At 44.8% G+C, this 24,838-nt stretch overlaps 1 protein-coding gene across 8 annotated transcripts in view; it reads right to left on the bottom strand.

Annotated features, from left to right (window-relative positions):
- Positions 1–22,999, bottom strand: part of MCF2L2 (MCF.2 cell line derived transforming sequence-like 2) — a 229,713-nt gene extending 206,714 nt beyond the window's left edge. For 2 of the 8 annotated variants that reach the window (XM_075570677.1, XM_075570683.1), the window contains exon 1: positions 2,070–2,330. In XM_075570677.1, coding sequence (XP_075426792.1) covers positions 2,070–2,214 — 145 coding nt within the window. In that variant the 5' untranslated portion in view covers positions 2,215–2,330. Of the gene's footprint in view, positions 1–2,069; positions 2,332–22,574 lie in introns of those variants that run through there. The other 6 variants (XM_075570680.1, XM_075570684.1, XM_075570686.1 and 3 more) reach the window with 5 other exon arrangements.
- Between the last annotated feature and the right edge of the window lie 1,839 nt (positions 23,000–24,838).

Genomic DNA, 24,838 nt, shown 5'->3' with positions numbered 1-24,838 from the left:
CAGTTAGTGAGGTGGAACCAAATACCTCTCACCCTGCTTAGGGGGTGAGGGAAGAGCTAGCCCCACTCTGAATGACTTTGGTCCAGAGTGGCGGCAGGGACATCACAAGGGAGAACAGTTAGTGGACTGTGCATCAACTGTACCTGTCAGCTGCTGCTGCTGCCCAAGAGAATAAAGAGACTGCTGCTGTTAAAGATAATTCTTGTGTGAGACTGGAATCTCTCATCCCTGTGGGGAATCTCTGTGGTAAGGATTCCACCCGCATTCCTGGGGCTTACTATAGATGGAGGCGCTGCACCATTGAATCAGAATGAAGGCATCCACCCCAGAAACCTGTTCCTGTTATCCCCCATGTCATCGCGGGAGACTCAGGTCCTCCTGTTGCCAGCAGGTATGCACCACACAGAGACACCTAGCCAGACCCCAGAACACCTTAGGGGACCCGATCTGCGATTAAGGGGGGGGAAGATGGGCTAGATATGCAATGTCGACGTTTTAAAAACAGGAATTTAAAGAGCCTCTTTGTAAAAAAGAAAGTATCTTTTCCGTGAAATAGGAAGTGAAAATGTAAAGAAAATTAAATCAGAGCTGCTGGGTTGTAAATAAAAAGTAGTGCCCCATGGCACAATTATTATAAAGTGTAATGATTCCAAGTGGTACCAAGTACCACAACCCATTTTTTACAGAGTTAAAATTCTCTTCTTTATCACAGGATAAGTTCAATTATTTTTGGAAAGGGAACAATTCATTTATGTTGCAGTAAAATAATATTTGTCTGCTTATTTCACATGTACAGTATTATGCTTTCCTGCACACTCATTTTTGATGACTTTAAAAGCACTACAGTTCCCAAACCACTTTGGCTTGGGTACCTTTGCAAACATATTATACGCGCGATCAGATTACATGGACCAAGAACTGTAAGAACGTGCACGTGCTATAAGACAAAACAACCATGTCAAACAGGAAGTACTGTAGTTAAATCCAAGACAGGAAGTCTCTATTCTGCACTACATGCACTGAAAGGAAACCAAAACATTTCCAAAATAGGTGCCAAAAACAAGAGGTAGCAGAATGTTTAATGAAATGTGTCCCATGAGATGGATTCGCTTGTATTATTAAAGTATTATTGGTTTGGCCTGTATTAGTCACCTCCTTCTGCACTGCCAGGTGTGGTTAAGTGTATAACAATGTCAGACTCTTCTTTCATTCATCAAACGGATGTTTGAGCAGCTACATGTAATGTAATACAGTATATATACTGTATCTCATAGTGTTACATAGTATGGTGGTGATATCTTCATACTGCGTCATTCGGAAAGTCTCCTTCCAGTTGGGAAGTCAAATAACTGTTCTGGCCCTGTTATTTCCAGCACCACTGACTTGAATCCCCTAAAATTACTGTAGGACACAATGTTAGGATATAATACGACCTCCAGTACTACCGTTCACTTATTAAGTGTCCGAGCGGGTGGTACTTCTGGGTTTATTAATACAAGGTCAGTCTAGATGGACTTTCCCATCGAGTGTCTGCAAGTTCTCATCTCATTGTTATCCAAAACAGTATAACTAACTAAAGTGCCTGAACGGACTGCAAAACACAATCAAAAGCAATGCATGGCAAGCAGGTGTGGCACTATATGGGTTAGGCTACCTTCCAACCATTCAATGGTGCAGAATCAACTGTATCAGTTACAGGATAAGCACAATATTGTACACAAGGTGTGCTACTGTATTTCTGTCAATAATAATCCTGGATTTTATCTGTAACATACATACTGTATATTTATATAATAATGCCAAAATAAAGGCTCCATAATTATTCAGTTGATGTATAAACCATTGTGACATTATTAACCCCGTCAGTGTTAGGGGAATGTTCACAGACACGTGTCGCTGATCAGCACAGCACCGGTGCGGTTAACACTTTCTCTGCCAGACATGCTAGTGGAGGGTGTCGCACGCCCCTCTGAAATTAAATAAAGTGGAAAGCATCTTCTGTATACTGTATCTCCAACCACAGTCTAAATAAACATAGGTATAGAAAGCACAAGAATGATTGTACATACATTTCCTTGCTGTGTACTCTAGATTAAGGCACCTTCCAAGAAAGTAATGATATGATGCCATTTCCCCTTCCGTTATGCGAACAAGAGTGAAGAGCTTTAAATTCTGGGGTATCTGCTGGCCACATCTTGAACAGCGGTCCGCCATTGGCAAAGAAGACTCTCTTGGACGTCTTTAGTGCGGAGATACAGTGTTCAAGGATCCACCTCATGCACAGTCTTATTTCCAAGCCATTCCCTTATCCCTTAAGACTATTGAAGGTTGTTTTTACATACAGGCAGATCACTGCTGCAATTGGTTAATACCTTATAGGCTTATTGACTGTAATGTTCTCCTCAGATGCCTTGACTGAACTTCCCAATGTAGCAACACAGGAGGGAGAGAGAGTAGGGGGTGTGATACTTTTTATTGGACCAACACGTAGTTGATGAGTTACAAGCTTCTGAACCTCTCAGGGTCCTTCATCGGTAACATGATGAAGGACCCTGAGAGGTTGGAAAGCTTGTAACTCATCAACTACTTGTTGGTCCAATAAAAGTTACCATACCCCCTACTCTCTCTCCCTCCTGTCTTACTACATGGAAGTAAGGACCAACACAGCTCCCCACCCTTCTTTGCCTGATCTTCCCAAGGGATTGACATGGACAGGTGCAGTCAATGGCCTTAATAGCCCACTGTATTTGTAAACAAACACATGCAATCCTGTGCAGTTCAGCCACTTAAAACAGCAATCCGGCCCTCTTCCCCCTCTTTTCCAGATTGGAACCGCCTTATTTTCAGCTCCAGGGACCCCCTGGCTCCTTAGATACTGACTAGTAAAAGGTGCCAGTGTTATTTTCTGGTATATAAATCGTCCGTGATGTTGCAGTTTCCTATTGGCCTGTGTGATGCGGTAAATTGAATCCACCATTTTGTTTTCCTGCAGGTAGGCCCCACGTGGCACTGCCCACGTATTCCTGCCGCCCTCCTACACACTTGGCTGCTGTCTTCCCTTCCCACCCCAGGCCTATACCAATCCCCCCAATCTCATACTTCCTTCTCCCAAATCTTCCCAGGCCCAATACATCTCTCCCCCCCACCCCCCACCAACACCACCCTCCTCCCCTAGGTCAATACCATCTTCCCCCATCTTCCCCAGGCCCATTCCTTCTCCCCACACACCCCACTCCCACCTCCAATACCTTCTCCACACCCTCAGTGCATCATGGGAGAGCTGCCCCTTACCTCGGTACTGGACCCGAAGATTTCTGTTGGGCGCCCTGTATGTACATAGGCCTATGTATCATTTATTTTTGAAGTGTACACAGTGCTTTATAAAATAACAATACAGGGAAAATAAATTACAAGCAGCGGTGGCTAAGAGCAGCAAGTAAATGACATTAAAATCTCTAATGAGCAGTCAGCGGGATTTTACTCCCAGTGGCAAAAAAAGTCCTTTACACTATTTCTATAAAGAAGTCACTGTGTGGTCCCAGAAAATTACTGGAAAGCAGAAGTGTCCTGAGCGTGTTTATGATACATTTTATTTCCTTGAATATTGAGCTGTAACTTTTTGGGGGCCTCCATTAGCTTCCTGGAATGCTGGGAAACACGGGAAATGACAGGAAGTAGTCTGCTTGTAGTGTAACTGGGCCCTCAGCCCGAGATGCACATGGCAGTAACCCAAGTCAATGAATCTCTTCATCTAGATTCACTGTGCTGTCTATATTTATCTCGGGTGGAAGTGAAACACTTCAAGCCGTCCTCAGAACCTGCCCGTCTTTGCTGCCAAAACGTTCGATTGCTGTAATTGCCATCTGTAGCTCCAGCTGGGTGCCGGTGTTTGGGTGAAACGCAGCATTTTATAAATATCCTTATATTCTACACTCACTTTTATTTGGGGTCTAGCTAAAGAGATAACAGCCAGGAAGATTTATTTTGTATTTATATAGTGCTTCAAATGTATTTTGTGTTAATGCAGCAAAACGTGAAAAATTTAATATGGTTTTTTTAAAATAAATTAGTTCTGTAGTATTAGATATTAACAATGTCGGTGGTTTTTTTTTTTTACTCTTAATGCCATTTCTAATGATTATGTACTGATCATCCTTTGGTTTCTACAGCAACCATTCAGAAAGTCATAGCCACTTCCTCTTTTGAAACAGGCTCATACACCTTTTTGAGCTCTAGCCTTTGCCAACAAAGTATCACAAAACAGATCTGTTGCTGTGTTCCAAACAGCAGACTGTCTATTACTCTGACACCTGCAATAATAATGTGCCACACTTAGTAATATAATGTTACATATCAGCTGCAGCATTACACAGGCTTCAGCCTAAAGTTAGAAGGCGGACATTTCATTAGGCACACAATTCGGATTTTTACAGATTTATAGCAGGAACACCAAACGATTGCTTAGGTAAATCCTGTAGATTGATAAATTGTCAAATGCTTTACGTATACAAATAAGAAAAAAAAGGGGGGGGGGGGGGGAGAGAATGTAGTATTTCTGCTTTAATGTAGTAATTAATGTTTCCAATTGAGTGGCATGGAATTGACATACTGTCCCCATTTCTAGTTACGAAGGGAAAATGACAGTCTGTGGCAATACTAGTATCCTATTGAGACAACATTTATCAAATATAACTGTGGCAGCCATCAAGTCAGAGTGGACACTGCGGCCAAATATTATTATGGGATGCACGGTGACCACTTTGCTCACATACAGTGTTCTAGTAGCTGTCCTTTCACTATTTAACCCCTTAGTGCTGAGGGGCATAATAAGGATGTACAATGAAAGTTACTGGCGAAGGCTTCATCCCGTGTAAGCCTCTTTGTCATCCTATAATCCCACAAACCTGATCTGCTCACAGGAATTTCCTCTTCGGCGGAGAAACCTCAGGTGAGATAGAATACAAAGTCTAGCGCTTTGTGTCCGCGTCCGCTAAAGCTGGTTTCTTTCATTCTCTGTTACTGTATATTATGGCCATATATGAAAATACTCCTAGATATGTATAATAAGCTTTAAAGCAGCAAAACATGTGGAATCTTATTTTTTTTAAATTAATCAGTTCTGTATTAGTAGATAATAGTGACTGTTTTTTTTTTTTTTTTAATTCAACTCAATGCCATTTTTAATGAGTTTTAATATACATCCTTTGATCTCTATAACAGGCTTTAGCTCACCTTCCCAGCAGTGCAATATCTTTGTTACACTTTCCTGTTTGTGATCATGTGTTGCCAATATTCCCAGCAGTTTCAGCTGCAAACTGTAACAACAGTCAATGTCACCTTAGTAATATCCGGATACATTGCAGCTGCTGAGTTACACTGACTGGAGGATTGATTGAAACTGAAAGGCAGCCATTTAGTTCGGCACAATGAGGATTTTGACAGATTTAGAACAGGAGCAGCAAATGATTGCCAGTTTAGGCAAAAATGTAGGATTATACATTGTCCCATTATCATCATTTATTTTTTCAGTAAAAGCACGCCTCCACTTACGGGGGAATCACAATACTTTACTTTATATGTTTTGTCAATTGGATGCAGCATTGGGCACCCCCTGTCTCTTGTTATATACAATTGCCACGCTCAGTAGCTCTCTGGTTGACATAAATATATATTCACTTTGTGGTGGGTGTGGGAGTTTGAGCTTGCTGGGAATCTGTGTTAACCTATGTCTCTTTGGAGGCTGTGGCACCTCCCCCCAGAGCTCACTCCTCCTCCTTCACCCTTTTAACTTGGAAGGTCATTTCACTTGCTGCAGGAACAAGACCCATTATGGTTTTCCCCTCTCACAGAGGTAAAAGGAAGGGTTCACAGTGTAGTGTAGGACCTGCATTATTTTGGTTATACCTTGACGTTGGTATGCAGGCTTATGACGCCTTTGGCCAAAGGGTTAACTAAATAAGTATTTTACTTTATATGTTTTGTCAATTGGATGCAGCATTGGGCACCCCCTGTCTCTTGTTATATACAATTGCCACGCTCAGTAGCTCTCTGGTTGACATAAATATATATTCACTTTGTGGTGGGTGTGGGAGTTTGAGCTTGCTGGGTACCTGTGTTAACAATACTTAACAGTTAAACAAATTAAAATTATATACAATTGTTTTGTTAAGACAGGAAAAACCAGAAGGGAGAGGTAAGTCTTACACTGAGCCCAAAACAGTGGTAAGGTAGATAGATATACATTAGAGGAAGGATTATCCTGGCATTGAACCTGTCGCAACCAGCTGCATGAAAAGAAAACCTGTTTACCTGGACAGTGGGGAGGGGCGAGCTTAAACCCTGAGAGGAAGGAGCCACTGACCTCCAAAACAGCTGAGACCAGCTGGACAAAGTTAACAAACACACAGATACCCAGCAAGCTCTCAGAAACCCCCCCAAAATAAAAAAAGAGGTAAATAAGGATTTTAATCAGTTAGTGTTAGGACATGCGATATTATGGTCATGCCTTGAAAGTGGCTTGCAGGCTTATAATGCTTTGGCCAAAGGGTTAACTAAATGACCCTTTTTTCAAGAGATATATAGGTATTTCACTGTGTATTTTTGTCACATTGGATGTTGCTCTGGACTTCTTTGTTTCTTGTTTTATACAATTAGCCACACCCAGTAGCACTCCTTTTGATACTTTTATATATATATATATATATATATATATATATTAGTAATTTGGGGGGGGGGGGTTCTGAGAGCTTGCTGGGTATCTGTGTGTGTCTCAGACAGGAAGAATGCAAAATAATTACCATGCGAATGCATTGGCGCCGACCACTTTTCTTGCTACACACACCCCACTGTTCTTACCACTGTTACTTCTTCAGTCCTATGTGCTCATTTGCATGTCATTTCCCAGAATCCTTAGCTGCAGTGCAAGCATTGTATGCTAGGCGATAATACAGACCTGTCTGAGACAAGCGATTTTTGCATTTTCATCAGTCCTAAATGGGTAACGTTTGCAGTATTACTTTTAATCCCTCGAAGTTTACTTGAGTTTGCAATGGATAAAATGACTCAACCAACTCCACTGTAAAAAAGAAATAGTGAAAAAAATCAGACATGGAGAGCAGGTGCTCAGTGCTATAGTTTGGATCAAGGCAAATCCTTGCTGGGCTTATCTCAGCAAACAACACTGAGAGGAATTAACTCCAGGAAAAATTGTATTGGAGCTTGATGTGCATCAGATGGTCAAATAACTCGATTGGTGGCAGCAGTTTTTTAATTCCACTCTGCAACCTGCTCACCCGCCGCTTCTGCTCTGCGCTGCTTCAGTCATAGGCATCAGCCTGCTGTGTTTTTAGGCAACACATGTACAGCTCTTATAAAGAAGTTTACTTTACAAAATCACTTGTTCTCCTCCTTTCTCTTTGACGAAGTATGAAGCAGTATTTGTCATGTACAGTGCGTCCTCGGTATCAGATGTCCCGTTTACCGACTAACGCCTTATCCGACGCCGAATAATGCAGTCTGCCGGACGCATTATCCAACGTCGGACCCACTTATCCGACGGTCACCGCCGCCGATTAACATGGGACCCGCAATCCGGCGCTCCGTTAACGGACGGCGCTGTGCGGGGCGTATTCCGTCAGATAAGCGAGGACCGCCTGTAGTGTTGTTTGCTCCATTTTGTTTTAAAATAAAAGTGACAATTGTTGCTAATGTTTTTTTTTTTAATTCATAACCAAGCAAGGAAATCTGGTCCCTCGTTAGTAATAATATTTGTTTCCTTATCACCCCTTCTGCTGCAGGAGGGGCCTGGAAAGCGATCTGTTACAGAGGCCTGTCTGGCAGTGATTAAGACATTAAATACAAACTGAGCAGAGACAGAGCAGGCAAAATACTATTGCAGACAGTGGCAGCGCAAAGCGTCAGCTCCGTTTACTGCATCGCAATCTGAGCTCCAAGCAAAATGGGTGTAAACATTTGGGGTTTGTTTTTATTATTATGATGTAGGTTTCTCTCTCCAAAGGTAAATTCGGAATATTTGGGGGGGAATGCCGCTGATTTCATGCTATATGCGTTTTCTTTCATTTTCAGTCATTTCTAGCCGGTAACCATGACAACTAATCTGATACCTTCAGGCCACGAGCTGATTTTACGCAATCTGCAGCAGAGACATGTCTGAATTTATATATATATATATATATATATATATATATATATATATATATATATATGTATGTATATATATGTATATAAATCAGACATGTCTCCGCTGCAGATATATATAATTAGATACTATACAGTACCAGCCTCGAACTGGTCAGGTTTTCAGGATATCCCAGCTTCAGCACAGGTGGCCCAATCAGAGGCTCAGAGTCTAAGGCTAAGGCCCCGCTCCCTCAGTCAGCGCGCCCGCACTGCAGACAGGCGGCGCGCTGACAGGCACAGACCGCGATATGCGGTCTGTAGGGAGCCGGAGTTGGAGGGGGGCATGGTTTGAGCGGAGGGACCTGCTACTCCCTCCACGGACTCGGTCTCCCGGGCTGCAGGAGGGAGCTGCTGCGGGCTGCTGGAAGGTAAGCAGCTCTCGCTCCCTCCCCCTACAAATGCCCTCCTCACACACGCTGACACACACACACCACCCCCTACCTTGTGTAGGAAGCTGTCTGACAGCCCCCGCCGCTGATAGGCTCATCAGCGCACCACGTGACGCGTCACCGCTCAGGATCACAATTTTCTTGCATCCCCTGGCGGCTGACGTGTCACAGCGCGTAGTGAGCCAGCAGCGAGGGGGGACTGGGACCGGATCAGAAGGATTCCCCTGTTGGTGGGGAACGCTTGCGCGGCCGCCCGCGCCGCAGGGCTCAGCGGGTCCCAGCCCTAAGCCTCTGATTAAGCCACCTGAGCTGAAGCAGGGACTGATTGAGCTACCCTGGCTGAAGTAGGGACTGATTGAGCCATCTGTGCTAAATCAGGGATATCCTGAAAACCAGACCTGTTGGGGGTGGGGGAGGGCTTGAGGACTGGAGTTGTAAATGTAGCTTCTCCCAGCCTTATACACCCACATAATTTATCGTATTAAAAAAATCAAAACCTATGCATGGTACAGGTAACCTCAATGATAGGAAATAATCTGCTAAAGTGTGATACAGCCATTGGTGATAATGGCCATTCAAATTAATAAGCCTGAGCGAAAGATAATGGCGATTGAATTGTAGTCAATATACCCCATTAAATCCTAATGAGGTGGGCAGCCATGTTTAAAGCAGAAATCCCCTCCGAAGCTTATAGGAGTTTAAATCATGTTACTATCTTGCTCCGTGAGTCTGTCCTGCTTTAAAATAAAAAATGTCTCCAGACGAGACTTCACGTAAAGGACTGAAGGAATCTCTAAATCTGTGGCACTGAGCTAAACACAGACAAGACCTCTGCTTCTCTCCCCCTCCCACCCTTCCCTCCCTTCCCCTCCCCCCCCTCCCCTCCCTTCCCCTCCCCCCCTCCCCTCCCTTCCCCTCCCCCCCCTCCCCTCCCTTCCCCTCCCCCCCCTTCCCCCCTCCCCCCCCTTCCTCCCTCCCCTCCCTTCCCCTCCCCCCCCTCCCTTCCCCTCCCCCCCCTCCCTTCCCCTCCCCCCCCTCCCTTCCCCTCCCCCCCCTTCCTCCCTCCCCCCCCTTCCTCCCTCCCCCCCTTCCCTTCCTCCCTTCCTCCCCTTCCCTCCCTCCCTTCCTCCCCTTCCCTCCCTCCCTTCCCCTCCCCCCTTCCCCTCCCCTCCCCCCTTCCCCTCCCCTCCCCCCTTCCCCTCCCCCCTTCCCCTCCCTCCCCCCCTTCCCCTCCCCCCTTCCCCTCCCCCCTCCCCTTCCCCTCCCCCTTCCCTCCCTTCCCCTCCCTTCCCCTCCCTTCCCCTCCCTTCCCCTCCCTCCCCCTCCCTTCCCCTCCCTTCCCCTCCCTCCCCCTCCCTTCCCTCCCTTCCCTCCCTCCCTCCTCTTCCCTCCCTCCTCTTCCCTCCCCTCCCTACCTTAACTTCCCTCCCTACCTTACCTTCCCTCCCCACCTTACTTTCCCTTCCTACCTTACCTTACCTTCCCTCCCTTCCCTTCCCACCTTCCCTCCCATCTTACTTTCCCTCTCCTACCTTCCCTTCCCACCTTCCCTCCCTCCCTTCCCACCTTCCCTCCCTCCCTTCCCACCTTCCCTCCCTCCCTTCCCACCTTCCCTCCCTCCCTTCCCACCTTCCCTCCCTTCCCTCCTCCCTTCCCTCCCTTCCTTCCCTCCCTTCCCCTCCCTACCTCCCCTCCCTCCCCCTCCCTCCCCTCCCTCTCCCTCCCTCCCCCTCCCTCCTCCCTTCCCTCCCTCCCTCCCGTCCCTCCCTCCCTCCCTCCCTCCCTCCCTTCCCTCCCTCCCTCCCTTCCCTCCCTCCCTCCCTTCCCTCCCTACGTTCCCTCCCTCCCTACGTTCCCTCCCTCCCTCCCTTCCCTCCCTCCCTTCCCTCCCTCCCTTCCCTCCCTCCCTTCCCTCCCTCCCTTCCCTCCCTCCTCCCTTCCCTCCCTCCCTCCCTTCCCTCCCTCCCTTCCCTCCCTCCCTCCCTTCCCTCCCTCCCTTCCCTTCCTTCCCTTCCCTCCCTCCCTTCCCTCCCTTCCCCTCCCTTCCCTCCCTCCCTTCCCTCCCTTCCCTCCCTCCCTTCCCTCCCCTCCCTTCCCTCCCTTCCCTCCCCTCCCTTCCCTCCCTCCCTTCCTCCTACGTTCCCTCCCTACGTTCCCTCTCTCCCTCCCTACGTTCCCTCTCTCCCTCCCTACGTTCCCTCCCTACGTTCCCTCCCTCCCTCCCTACGTTCCCTCCCTCCCTCCCTACGTTCCCTCCCTCCCTCCCTACGTTCCCTCCCTCCCTCCCTACGTTCCCCTCCCTACGTTCCCCTCCCTCCCTCCCTACGTTCCCTCCCTACGTTCCCTCCCTCCCTCCCTACGTTCCCTCCCTCCCTCCCTACTTCCCTCCCTCCCTCCCTACGTTCCCTCCCTACGTCCCTACGTTCCCTCCCTCCCTACGTTCCCTCCCTCCCTCCCTACGTTCCCTCCCTCCCTCCCTCCCTCCCTCCCTACGTTCCCTCCCTCCCTCCCTCCCTACGTTCCCCTCCCTCCCTCCCTCCCTACGTTCCCTCCCTCCCTACGTTCCCTCCCTCCCTCCCTCCCTACGTTCCCTCCCTCCCTCCCTCCCTACGTTCCCTCCTCCCTCCCTCCCTCCCTACGTTCCCTCCCTACGTTCCCTCCCTCCTCCCTACGTTCCCTCCCCTACGTTCCCTCCCTCCCTCCCTACGTTCCCTCCCTCACCTCCCTACGTTCCCTCCCTCCCTCCCTACGTTCCCTCCCTCCCTCCCTACGTTCCCTCCCTCCCTCCCTACGTTCCTCCCTCCCTCCCTACGTTCCCTCCCTCCCCCTACGTTCCCTCCCTCCCTCCCTACGTTCCCTCCCTCCCTCCCTACGTTCCCTCCCTCCCTCCCTACGTTCCCTCCCTCCCTACGTTCCCTCCCTCCCTCCCTACGTTCCCTCCCTCCCTCCCTACGTTCCCTCCCTCCCTCCCTACCTCCCTCCTTACCTTCCCTCCCTCCCTCCCTACCTCCCTCCTTACCTTCCCTCCCTTCCATTACCCCGCTCCTCCCTTCCTTACCCCGCTCCTCCCTTCTTTACCCCGCTCTCCCTTCCTTACCCCGCTCCTCCCTTCCTTACCCCGCTCCTCCCTTCCTTACCCCGCTCCTCCCTTCCTTACCCCGCTCCTCCCTTCCTTACCCCGCTCCTCCCTTCCTTACCCCGCGCTCCTCCCTACCTTTCCTCCCTACCTTAACTCCCTACCTTCCCTCCCTACCTTACCTTCCCTCCCTTCCTTACCCCGCTCCTCCCTTCCCTTTCTTACCTTCCCTCCCCTCCCTACCTTACCTCCCTCCCTTCCCTTCCCTCCATACCTTCCCCTCCCTCCCTTCACGGTGTTCTGTGTTTCATGTTTTCACTGTAATGGGTTTTTCTGCCACTTAGTCAGGCATTAGGTTATTGTTAAACTCCGCTGCGCCGGAGTCAAGATGATGCAAAGATTTTGTTGTTTGCTGGACTTTCTGAAAACCCAATAAAAAAACTTAAGTTGAAAAAAAAAAACGTGTTAAAAATAGTGATATAGCACAAGGTTACCATGGTAACCTTTACACTTCACTGGACCTGGGGAGAGCTCCATTTTAATCTCCCGGACCCTTAATATTTCAAACGTTTACATCTCCGAACAGGCAAAGAAGAGGCTTCTTAAAGAAAGTAAAAAATGTACGGTATTTTAATATTATTTTATTTAATAATATGGTATTCAATGACAATTGGGTGAACCGACACACAGAACACAGAGTAACAAACTCTCGAGCTGACGTTTTATCTATAAAGAGGCGTTGCTTGTTCCTGCACTGAGGTCCCACCCAAGTTCAAATGACAGCAGAACGTGGATAATTAGTTATCATTCTCATTTAAAAAAAAAGTCAAGCTGTTTTTTTAAATTATTATTATGTATTTTCTTTTTTTTAAATACAGAATTGAAGCTGGGGGTCCTTGGAGCTGAACCCCGTTAATTTCAGCTCTGGGACCCCCTGCTTCCGGAGATCTGTATTATTAGATAATACTTACTACCTTTTTTTCATTTTAAAATTCAAACCTTAGAGCCATTTTTAATGTTTTAATATACTGAGCATCCTTTGATTTCTATAGCAGGCTTTATCCCACCTCCCCAGCAGTGCATGATCTTTGCAACACTTTCCTGTGTGTGATAATTTGTTGCCAATGTTCCCAGCAGTTTGAGCTGTAAACTATAACAATAGATAATGTTACCTTAGTAATATAAGAATACATTGTAGCTGCTGAGTTACACTGACTGAAAGATTGATTTGAAATTGAAAGGCAGCCATTTAAAGAACCCTGAGAAACAGGATATTTGCTGATCGATCACGAGAGAACAAATTGATCGGCAGCTTAGGTAATTAGTTTTCACTAATGGCTGCTTAAAAAAAAAAAATATATATATTGTATTTTATAAGCTGTTTAGATTGCCTCTTGAAAGAAAAAGTGAGATTTCCTGCAGCAAGACACTGATTTCTGGTGTGACAGCGACCCCTATCTGCCTAATGTTTTTACAAGCTGGAACTGCGGAGTTGAATACAGATGAACGACACCAGCGCGCCCAAACTGCCCTGTACATCCAGAGATCACGCATCAAACACCGAAGAAAGGGGAATACGAATGGCAGCCAGCGGGAATATGGGCAGCTCACTATTTAATCAATGAACGAGGCCGTAAAGAACTAACGGAGGAATAAATAAACGAGTCGTTGGGAGGAAAAGGTTTCAGAAGTGTACTAAATCCACCGAAAGGAATTCTTCATTGCGTCACTAGGAACGTTACAAAGAAGCAAATAATGAAAGGTGGGGACAGGGCGAGTCTATTGTCACCAGGTAGAAGGAATCATTTGCTCACAGCCATACAGTGCCAAACCTAGAATCTTAGTCAAATGAGTCTAGGCCCGGGGCGGCCAACTCCAGTCCTCAAGGGCCACCAACAGGTCAGGTTTTCGGGATATCCCTGCTTCAGCACAGGTGGCTCAGTCGAAGACTGAGCTTCTGATTGAGCCACCCGTGTGCTGAAGCAGGGACAGAGAGCCATCTGTGCTGAAGCAGGGTTGAACCTTATAGACACATTTATTTTTTCAACCTCATCTACTATGTAACTATGTAAGTACTCAAGCATATTTTCATTAGGGATAGGGTTTTTTGGTGTTTATTTATTTGTAAAATCTGTGTTTTATTTTTTGTTTTATTTTATATTTTAAAAACAGTGATTATTAGTGGTAACAAACGCCACACTGAACCCCCAACACCCACACTCCTGAATGGAACCAGCTGTGTGGCTGGACCATACTCCAACCTGATGTATACTCCGTCCAACAATGAGCAGCCGCTTTACCTGCTTGTTTCAACATTGCCCCTCACTCCCTCTAGATTGTCAGCTCTCAGGATCAGAGCCCTCATTACCTGCAGTATCTGTTTGTCCTTATTTGTATATAACTGGTTATGTCATTATGAAATCTCTGCACCCCCATTGTACCGCACTGTGGAATATGTTGGCGCTTTACAAATAAACAATAATAATAATAATAATAATAACAATGAGAAAATAATGGACATACATTTGAATATGGTGTACGTCAGAGCACCCTTTTTTCGTTTCCATACTCCCCTGTGTTGCCTTTGTCTCCTACCTCTGGCTGGGCTGATACAAGGAGTGCCACTCAATAGGATATGATGCCTATTGTGCAAGATGATAAGCCTGTGGGATTATTCAGTGAAAATTTACAACCGGAAACCCTAATAATCACCTACTGTGCCCTCACACTGGGTCCCTGACACTTTCTTCCTAACCAGAGGGCAGCAAAACAAGGGATATTATACAAGACTGAGCCACTGATTGAACCACCTGTGCTGAAGCAGGGATATCCTGAAAACCTGACCTGTTGGTGACCCTTGAGGACCGGAGTTAGACACCCCTGGTTCAGTATACTCTTCTTCCCATTTTACATTTCCTATGTATGTCGTCTCCCTTTAGTTTAACCCATTAAGCGCCAAAGCAACCTTCATTGCATTCCACCAAGAGGTTAATGGTGGTTTCTCTACCTTGTTTACACAAAAACACATTTAATTAGCAGATGGCAAAAGCATCGTTTTTGTGAGTGAACAGAACAGCAGATCTTCCCCCTCTATACATTCGAATATAAAGTCAAATCTAAAACAAACAGAGGTCACTGCAAAAACACGAAAATAAAATAAAGAATCCCAGCGGAAAGCATAACTCAGAAATACGTTTTTTATATTGAATATCACAGGTTTGACAATGTACCCTGGTAAAGATGCCATTTTGGCATTGAAGCATGGGCTGTGGTTTTGATATGAATACTAGTAATTGTTCTAAAAAAAAATTCTATTCTTTTAGGTGCAGTCATGTTTATTTATTATACAATTTAAAACAATTCATATCCAGAGTGAAATATATCAATGTTTTACATCAAGCAGACAGTAAATATTCCTCTTGTAATTCTCCGTTCCAACACATCTATCGTCATTCAGGTTATCTAATTAGATTATAACAAGTTCACATCCAAAAGGTCAGCAAAACCTGATTTATTCAGCCCATTGTCATGTCATACAGTAGTTAAGCTTCCGCCAAGGATTCTGGGTAGTGACATGCAAATAAGCACCCAGTGGGCGTGTCACTTATCTTCCTATCCACTTGAAGGTACACTCATGGGTTACTCTGCGCTCTGTACGTGGGGGTTTCTGCCACTTTTTTCCCTCACTAGAATCTTCTTGTGTCAACGTCACATCGCTAAGCATTACATCCGAAATAGATAATAATAATAGCATGTTCTTGTATAGTGCTGCCAGTTTTACATAGCGCTTTACAGAGACATTTTGCAGGCACAGGTCCCTGCCCAGAGGAGCTTACAATCTATGTTTTTGGTGCCTGAGGCACAGGGATATAAAGGGACTTGCCCAAAGTCACAAGGAGCCGACGCCGGGAATTGAACCAGACTCCCCTGCTTCAAACTCTCAGGAGAGGAGAGAGAAGAGAGAAGAGAGAAGAGAGAAGAGAGAAGAGAGAAGAGAGAAGAGAGAAGAGAGAAGAGAGAAGAGAGAAGAGAGAAGAGAGAAGAGAGAAGAGAGAAGAGAGAAGAGAGAAGAGAGAAGAGAGAGACTTCTTCCCAATCACTGAAGCAGAAGGGACAGTGCAAACAGAACGACAAGAAGCATATACCCAGAGACAGAGAGATTTATTCAATTAAATGCAATAGTGCCAATCGGGGCACTAATCCCCATTGAAGTCAATGGGAGTTTCTGTGCCCCGTTTAGCCCTAACGCAGTTCTATCAATAACACAAAAGTGTAACAATGTATCACAGAGTGAAATTCATGAAGATTTTCATGCTCTGAATTTTTGGGTTCAGGATCCCTATAATTATATTGTGAGATTCTGAGAAGCCCCAACCCTCTCTAATAGTGCAGGGGTGTGCAGGCTGGAGGGCGGGAGATTTTTTTTTGAGGGGGGGGGGGGGGAGCACGGCGCTTTCAGAGGCGTCACCGTTACAACGCAGCGATCAACGCAGGGATCAGGTCAATGACTGAGCCACTGATTGAGCCACCTGTGCTGAAGCAGGGATATCCTGAAAACCTGACCTGTTGGTGGCCCTTGAGGACTGGAGTTGCCCATCCCTGGATTACAGGAAAACAGGGGTGGATCAGATGCACCTCACTAGCATCCCTTCCAGACCAATCCACCCTTTCAAGATGGGTGGGTTCCACTTATTCTATTACCCTATAATTGATGTACATAGGACCACTTTTGGCCCTTCCTCAGGCATATGCTCCATACTAAGTAATACGCGCCCCCTACTGGTAAATATAGTGTATTGGAAATGGCTTGTTTATTTGTGATGAATAATGATAGTTGACATTCATTCTGTTAATAATGAAAAAATAACATATAAGAAAACATGGACCACTCTGCTCAGGGCTAAACCGAATTCACACCTATGCATGTCGGCTATGTACTGTATTTATTAATGTGCACATATATGCATGCATTTAGGATTAAACATCTATAATACACGCATGTCTATAAATAGATTCTAAACAGTGGTCTCCTATAGCTACACATAAATAATGCACACGTCAATAGATACAGCTCTCAAACAGGAGTTATTTTGATATATACAGTATATTTTTATCCTTCCCTCAAACATCACTACTTCAAAGTGGCAGGCAGGGCCGACTTGACGGCGGTTCCATCTGTGCCCCTACACCGAGCCCCGGGCTAACAGAGGCCCCACAACAATTAAACTGATAGTCGGGAGAGAGTGCGGGGTCTCTGTAAGTATCTCTTACCTTGTCCGTGCCAACATGGCGCTACGACGTCAAAAGGCTTAGAGTTGCCATGACAACGTGACATCGCGTCACGTGACGCCACGAACATCTGAGGAGGAGGAGAAAGGGACACCGGACCCGGTAAAGAGGCCCCAAGAAAAGCCCCTGTACCAGCCCCACAAAAGTACAGGCCGGCAGTGGTGGCAGGAAGGAGCCAACGGATGTTTAAGAAGACGTACAGTATAGTGGCACTTGTGCTGCTCGCTTCAATCATACTATGAAAGCCTGAACAATATACCCAGCTAAAGTTGGAAAGGTACTTTTCAATAAGCAACAGAGTATGGTGGAGGAAAAAAACGAAGGCGCTCTCTATATATTGCAATACAAATAACGGGGTAAAATTACCGTCAAGGTGGGCCCTTGCAAGCACCCTTCTGTCGGTGCCTTTTGATGGAGTCCAATTCGTGCTGCTCAACCCAATAGGATCTATCCAGGATCCTTATATATAGTAGGTGAAAAAAAGGGGGAGGGGAGTGCAGAAATTAGCTGACATATCTTGTGAACAATACAAACAGGAATGGATGTACAATTAGAGGTGTGGGGAATGCACACAGATGGAGGTGTGACACATCAATGGTTTGGGAAAAAATATATTAGAAAAAATTAGCAATATTAATTACGTGTAATACTGCTAATATATTTTTTCCCAAACCATTGATGTGTCACACCTACGTATGTGTGCATTCCCCACACCTATAATTGTACATCCATACCTGTTTGTATTGTTCACACAATATTTCAGCTAAAGAGCTAAAGAGGCGAGCATGACAGTAAGGCCAGGTCTCCGCTGGCTACTGCAGCGCCCGCAGTGGCGGACGCTGCAGGGACAAAAGCCGCCCGTCAATGGGGCCCACTGTGAGGGGCGGCCGCCGTGCTGCGCAGTAAGTTTTTCCAGCCTGCAAGAAATTTGTGAGGGGAACTAGCGACGGAGCGCTATGCCACGCCCCCCCAGCGATTCAGTGTCACGGCCGCACCCCCGTCACTCCCTTGTCACGCCCCCGCCTGTCTTTCCCCCTGCAGCTCTCTGCAGGCCGGGGAATTCGGCTGCACGCACCGCCAGCCTCGCAGGCGCGCGTACAGCGCAGGAACTGGGGCCGTAGCCTATGGCATTCACCCCCAAATATAAAAGATACCAAAAGGTGATGGCCCACATTCCCTGGAGGCTGGAATGTAGGGTTCAAGAAGAAGGCATAAAGGCAGAGGGTGCTAAGAATCCCCAGAGGTTAAACACCAGCTGTCATTCAAACCTCAATCTGACTACCTACAACTGCTGGACCCCAGCGAAGCAGCACTGCAAGAACTGGAAGACACGCTTGAAGAGATTTATTGGGATATTGTTGGCCTTAGTGACGTTTGAAAAAAAGAAAATGAGTTAGAATTAAAGTAAAGTTAGAAGTGAAGACAAAGGCCTCAATGAGCTCAAAAGTGGACACTTATTATATTAGAGGCACAGAAAATGGAAGAAACAGTGCAGATGTCTTCATCGTTAACAAGTACCGGAGAAGCAACAAAGTGGAGTATGAAAGCTCATCTGAAAGAGCATCCAGAATCTTCATTCAGTTGCCAGATATGAGCTTTAAATTATCGAAGTGTATGCCCCAACATCAAGTCACACAGACAAGAAAGTTGAAGACTTCCACCATGAAATCAACCAAATTCAGAACCAAGGAAATTGGCACCTCAAGATCATGTTGGGAAATTTCAATGCAGACAGTAGCGCCAAGGAGAAAGATGAAACATCAGTTGGTAAGTATTATTACGGCAACAGGAATGAACGTGGAGAGAGATTGGTAGAATTTGCAGAATGTGAAAACTTCTACATTACAAATGTATTCTTCAAGAAGAATCCAAAATAGAAAATGGACATGGAGTGGACCCAATTGAATCAAGAATGAAATGGACTAGTGTATATCCCCGCTAACAAGAAACACGTGATTGGAGACTGCACAGTCCTTAGCTGTTTCGACACAAGAAGTGATTGATTGTTTGCAGCAAATTACATCTTAATACGAAGATGGAAAGAAGACAATTGATTAAAAAGAAGACAAAAACAATCAACATCAAAAACCTTACAAAATAACAGAAGAGAATTTCAACTAGAGCTAAAAAATCACTCCCACTTACTCGAGATGCATGGTGATACGTCAACAAACAATTATAAAAAAAAGTATGACGATTGTGGTCGAAAACACATCAAAAAAACTGGAGGAATCGCTAACAAAACATGATAAAAAAAATATTAGATGGGACAACGTAGATACTGAGGAAGTCGCAAGACATTAAGCAATCCCAAAACACAAGAACAAAAACTGATTATACAGTCCTCTGAAAGATGATCCACAAGTGTATAACTGGAGATGTTCGATAATTTAACTGCAAGATGGTGGAGAAGACTAATGAAGATAACAACAGTTTAAGAAAAGGTAGCAGCAACTTGTATTTGGGTAGAATCAAACCCTTGTACTCAAACAAGACGATGGATCAACAAACACTGTGCACTTACAATATCATAAAGAGAGTAGAGAAGTTCTACCAGATCACAGATAACACAGGGCATAATCAAGGAGATGAAGAGAAAGGACAACATTCCAATGATGTACTATGCGTCCTGTTACAAGAAGTAGCAAAGGCAATACAATCAATAAAGAATGGGACAATCCCCAGGAGAGAGAGAGAATTACAACTCAAATCACGAAAAGCTCTGGGGAAGAAGTAGAAAAAATCCTTTCAAAAGTCTTTACTTGTTGCATGAAGAACAAGAAAATAGCAGAGCAATGGAGTAATGCCATAGTTTTCTTCATCCACTACAAAGGAGACAAAGAAGAACTCAAGAACTACTGACCAATCAGTCTACTTCCAGTCACTTCCAATTTATTTTACGAAGATACTCACTGTCCTGGAACAAGTATTCCCATTTCTGCCCCCCTCTGTTCACCCCCCTCTTTTTGGAACTTCTGTCTGTCAGTTCCTGATTTCAGCTGCATGTGAATTTGCTTTGAACACACACTTTGCCTGTGTGATTTATACTATGTTGCCATTCCTGCCTCTGTGCATGAAGTCTGTGAGTTGCTATAGCAACCTCTGAGATCTTTCTCAGAATGGGCTATTCTGCCCTCCCCCCTGTCTTGCTGACAGTTAGTCTGTCCCTAGACTATTCCTGTTACCCAGATTCCCCTACACTTCCTTTTCATTCCTGACCACTGGCTGAGTGAGTACCCCTCTCTGTTACACTCCTCTTGGCAAGGCCATCTCCTTTTCACCTGCCCTTAACTACGAAGCACCTATAGAGAAGCACTCTCCCAACACAACATTACATCCACAAGTGCCTGTATTTACTGCTGCTTTTCTAATAAAGTGAAGAAAATATAACAGGACTTGGTGTGCTTTGGAAAGGGGACTGAGTTGAAGCTATCTGGGTCCATTTATACCCTAGACATGACCATGGGTCCAGAATACTCACTAATCAGATGCAACATATCCTGGATTTTGCCCAGCCGAGAGAAACAATAGACCACATCCAATTTGCACAAGAACCGATTTTCCGTAGTAATGAATATAATCTATCACTCAATATACAGTAGGATTAATAGATTACGAAAAAGCATTTAATCAGGTCTACAACTCAGTCGTTTTAAATGCATTAAGAAGGCAAAATGTTGAAGAAGCGTATATTGATATTTTTTAAGGAACAACATTAGGTATTTAAGTCCAGCAACAAATCGGAGAACTTGCCGAGACAAGTAAGAAGGTGGGCATCCATATGAATCTCAGCAAGACCAAATGTTCAACAAATATGTCAACTCTACAAAGATCGAAATAAACGGAATAGAACTAGAAGAAGTACAAAACTATGTCTTGACCGGCAGTATCAATGGTGGGGAACCTTTCTACCGTAATCAACAGGAGAATGAAGATGAGAAGGACCATACTGGAAAGAAATAAGACAATATTTCAACCTTCCACTGGTTGAAATAGATAGTGTTTGTTCAGTGTATTCTGTCTGCGCTTATGTGTGGGTGTGAAACCTGGACTCGAAATGTAAAGTAATTCAATTCAAAGAAATAAAGCTTCAGACAACTCCAAGAAGTATGGAAAGATAGAGAGATGTATGTGGATGGATATACCCGAAGAGACAGGGGAAAAAATGAATGGCTTCCAAACCAAACAAAACTCTGTGACACCATCAAAAAGGTGAGGAAATTAAAATGGTGGTGAGCCGAACATATCACAGCAAAAAAATAAGAAATAACCATCATTGGACAGAGATGGAACTCGGATGGATTCCAAGGGACATCATAAGACCAAGACGACGACCAAAAGTAAGATGGGAGAATGAATTTAGAAAATGTATTACTGCAGTACCTGGAAGATGATGGAGGAGGCCTTCATCCAACAGTGGATCGACATTGGATGTAGATGATTATGACGATACGTGTATGTCAGCAGAACATTCACACTGCGTCATGATTAGAGACATGTGCAAATGTCTTCAAATTTGCGTTTTCCCTTACCCGTGCGGAAAAGAAAATTGCACATATCTAGTTATGGTACATGGCTCTGAAATAACTTCAGATGGGCTTAATGCAATGAGATTATATGTGGCAATGAACGGATTAGAAGGATCCCATTCTATTAACACCTTCATTCTCAGGGAAATAATGCCTATCCCTGGCTTTCCTGCATACGTCTGACTGTGTGGTTGTGCTATGCATAGGCTAACACGAACCAAATCATTATTTAATGCACCAACAAGCTTAAGTGGGCCCAGGTCACAGGCATTTGTTTGTGGATTTTGGCTTATTCCTTCAACCCATTCCGTACACTAGAGAGAAAACTCATATGGCATTTGAGGTGAGAGTACTGTTTAAGGGCGAGTTTGGCAAATGCCCAAAATATATCTACTGTACTTAAGGCCATGGATGCACTAGCACATTTACTGGTAAAAGCAACCAATCTATTCATCTTTAAAACGCAGCATTTTAAAACACAGTTTGGATATTAGTGAACAACATACACAGGTGTCAATTACCAAACAAGAGAATTAAAGGTCTTGGACAAAAAGGTAACAATACAACGGAATAATATGCGTTTTAAAGAGACTGCAATGACGTATTTCTGGGCCAATTGATGCTCACAGACCAGTGAATGAAGTGCAGACGCTCCAGTAACAAATACTAATATCAGTATAAACCAAATATTACAATGGACACAGACGGACAGCGTATTGCTCACCCAAGACATCTGGGTGAGCAATACGCTCATTACACGGTACACCGCCCACACGGTGACACGTCAACGGATCTAAACTGGTATCATCTTATTTGATTAGCAATAAGGAGTCAATCAGAAATGTATATAGCAATAGCCTCACGATCTTAGACGACGCATAGAAATAAATAGACAGATGAATACAGTGATGTGGTGTGTGTGTGTGTGTGTGTGTGTGTGTGTATGTGTGTATGTATATATATATATATATATATATATATATATATATATATATATATATATATTTGCTGGTGTGCAGTATAAATATTGCTATGTATCATGCATCTGGACCCAGCCTCTGTATCATTTGAAGCCCCTTCCATCTCTCTTACCAACATGAGTGATGACAGTGGATAGCCTCTGCGTTAACTCCTGATGTGACATCTCTTCTTCCTTCAGCCAAAAAAGCATTTCACAGAAACCTGCAGTCCCAACATTCACAATGAACGCTGCAGCCCCTTCTCCTCCAGACTGTGCCGGTGTGTGTGTGTGTGATACAAAGCAAAGCAGTGCCACTCCCAGCCAGCAGTGCTAGTCTCAGCTCACCAAGGCAGCCTCACATCCACCTGTCACCAGGCAACACACACTCACAGGATTAATGCACAAAAATACTCTTTCTCTCCTAATGAAGATTAAAAAAAAAAAAAAATGTTGGATTCCAATGGAGTCAGCAATATTGTGCGGATTTGCACTGAGGCTCCTGCTGCCTCCAGGGCTGCTTTCCCCTCACACTTGCAGTGAGGCTGTGCAGAATGGCAATGCAATGCAGAAACACTACCTGCCTCCATGGGCTATTGGGTGGTGCTGATGCTAAGGAAATCCTGGACTGAGCCTCAGGATCGGAGTGTGCAGGGAAATAAGTCTCAGGTCAGAGGGGATTCTCCATCATACAGGCTATTATTCTCTCTGCACTGCCAGGGTGAACATGCACATACGTATGGAGCATTTTTTTTTTGCTCTCCTGCGCCTGCTTCACAAATACCTGCATACACAAATGCATTTATAATCTTTTTATCTTCTCTAAAATGTATAGAGCTAATGTATATAGTGTATGTATATTTTAGTATTATACCAACAAAAATATATCACGTCAACCATATACACAGCTCTTCACAACAATGGGAATAAGTGAAATCAAATGTATTAGCATTGAAATAAAGGATTTGCCTACAGTATATTTATCCATCTAATCACATACATATGTATATATATATATATATATATATATATACATACACACACACACACACACACACACACACACACACACACACACACACACACATATATACACACACACACATACATATATATATATATATATATATATATATATATATATATATATATATACACACATATGTACATACATACATACATACTGTACATATAGTTGGTTGTCCCGTTTATATACAGGGTGTCCCAAAAGTATGAATCCAAAAGTAAATATGTGCTATCATATTTTGGATGAATAATGTTGGGACGCCCCGTAATATTATAGGCATTGTGATATTTCCTGTTCTCAGTGATTTGTTGCTTTGTGTTGGTGTATATTCCCCTTTCCTCAGACACAGATAGCTGTCCAGATTCGCTCATCTTGCTGCTTTTTCTCCCTTGCAGAGAAGAGGTCTGTCCAGGGCTGGGGGAACAGCTGCTGCTTGTGGTTACACAGCCGCCAGGCCCTGCACCCAAGGGATCTAACCATCCTTGTGAGTTACTACATTACTGCGTTAATAATGGCGCCTGCCGACATTAGCCATGGACCCAGCTGGTATTTCAGATACCTTAAATGTAAACAAATGGTGTGAAAAGCTGAAAAAAATATAACTCATTATCGGCTGGCAAAATCTGTCCAATCATCGTCTTGGCTTGTCAACGTTTCATTTAACCCCTTCAGTGCCGCGGAGATTGCAACTCATTTTGTATGTATATAATATGTATATAATATCCACTTTCACTCCCCTAACGCTACTCAATTAAAGCTCATGTAACCGCCACTGAAACTGAATCCCAGAAAGACATCCCCGGCACCCTGGTTAAGCTCCTTGTGTCATCTCAGAGACCACGTGATATGAGCCTTCAAAGACTGTAAATAAAAACCACTGAGTTCTGCAGATCGATGTACAGAATATCTTTATTTATGTAGCGCTATCCAGGTACATAGCGCGTTACAATACGCGTGACATATTATTATAACACATAGTGGGAATAAGCGCTTCAGACAATAGGAAAAGGAGTCCCTGCCCCGAAGAGCTTACCATCTAAGCTCTAAGTGCTTACATTGTAAGTGGGGAGATCTTACAGAGATAGGAGGGTATTATGGTAAGTGCGGCTGCAAGGGGCCATTTCTCTGCCCCAGCTCCTGTATCCGCCGGTGAATTCTCCACAACAGACAGAAGCCACACAGCCGCGCCGCAGGACACCTCCAACCTCGGTCACTGTCACCGGCCATTCTGTCCATACAGGAATTGCCTGGGCTTGTTCTTTTATTTCAGTGGTGTGACCTAAGGACTAATGTCTGGATGCAGTTTTATATGGTTGTCTGTTGATGCAGAGTCTTTCTTTCTTCACTTATTTGCGCCCGCTTTCTCTCTCT

The sequence above is a fragment of the Ascaphus truei genome, chromosome 14, assembly GCF_040206685.1.
Source record: "Ascaphus truei isolate aAscTru1 chromosome 14, aAscTru1.hap1, whole genome shotgun sequence".
NCBI classification, from domain to species: Eukaryota; Metazoa; Chordata; class Amphibia; order Anura; family Ascaphidae; genus Ascaphus; species Ascaphus truei.
The sequence above is the reverse complement of the archived record's forward strand: the minus strand, read 5'-3'. Positions and strand labels throughout refer to the sequence as shown.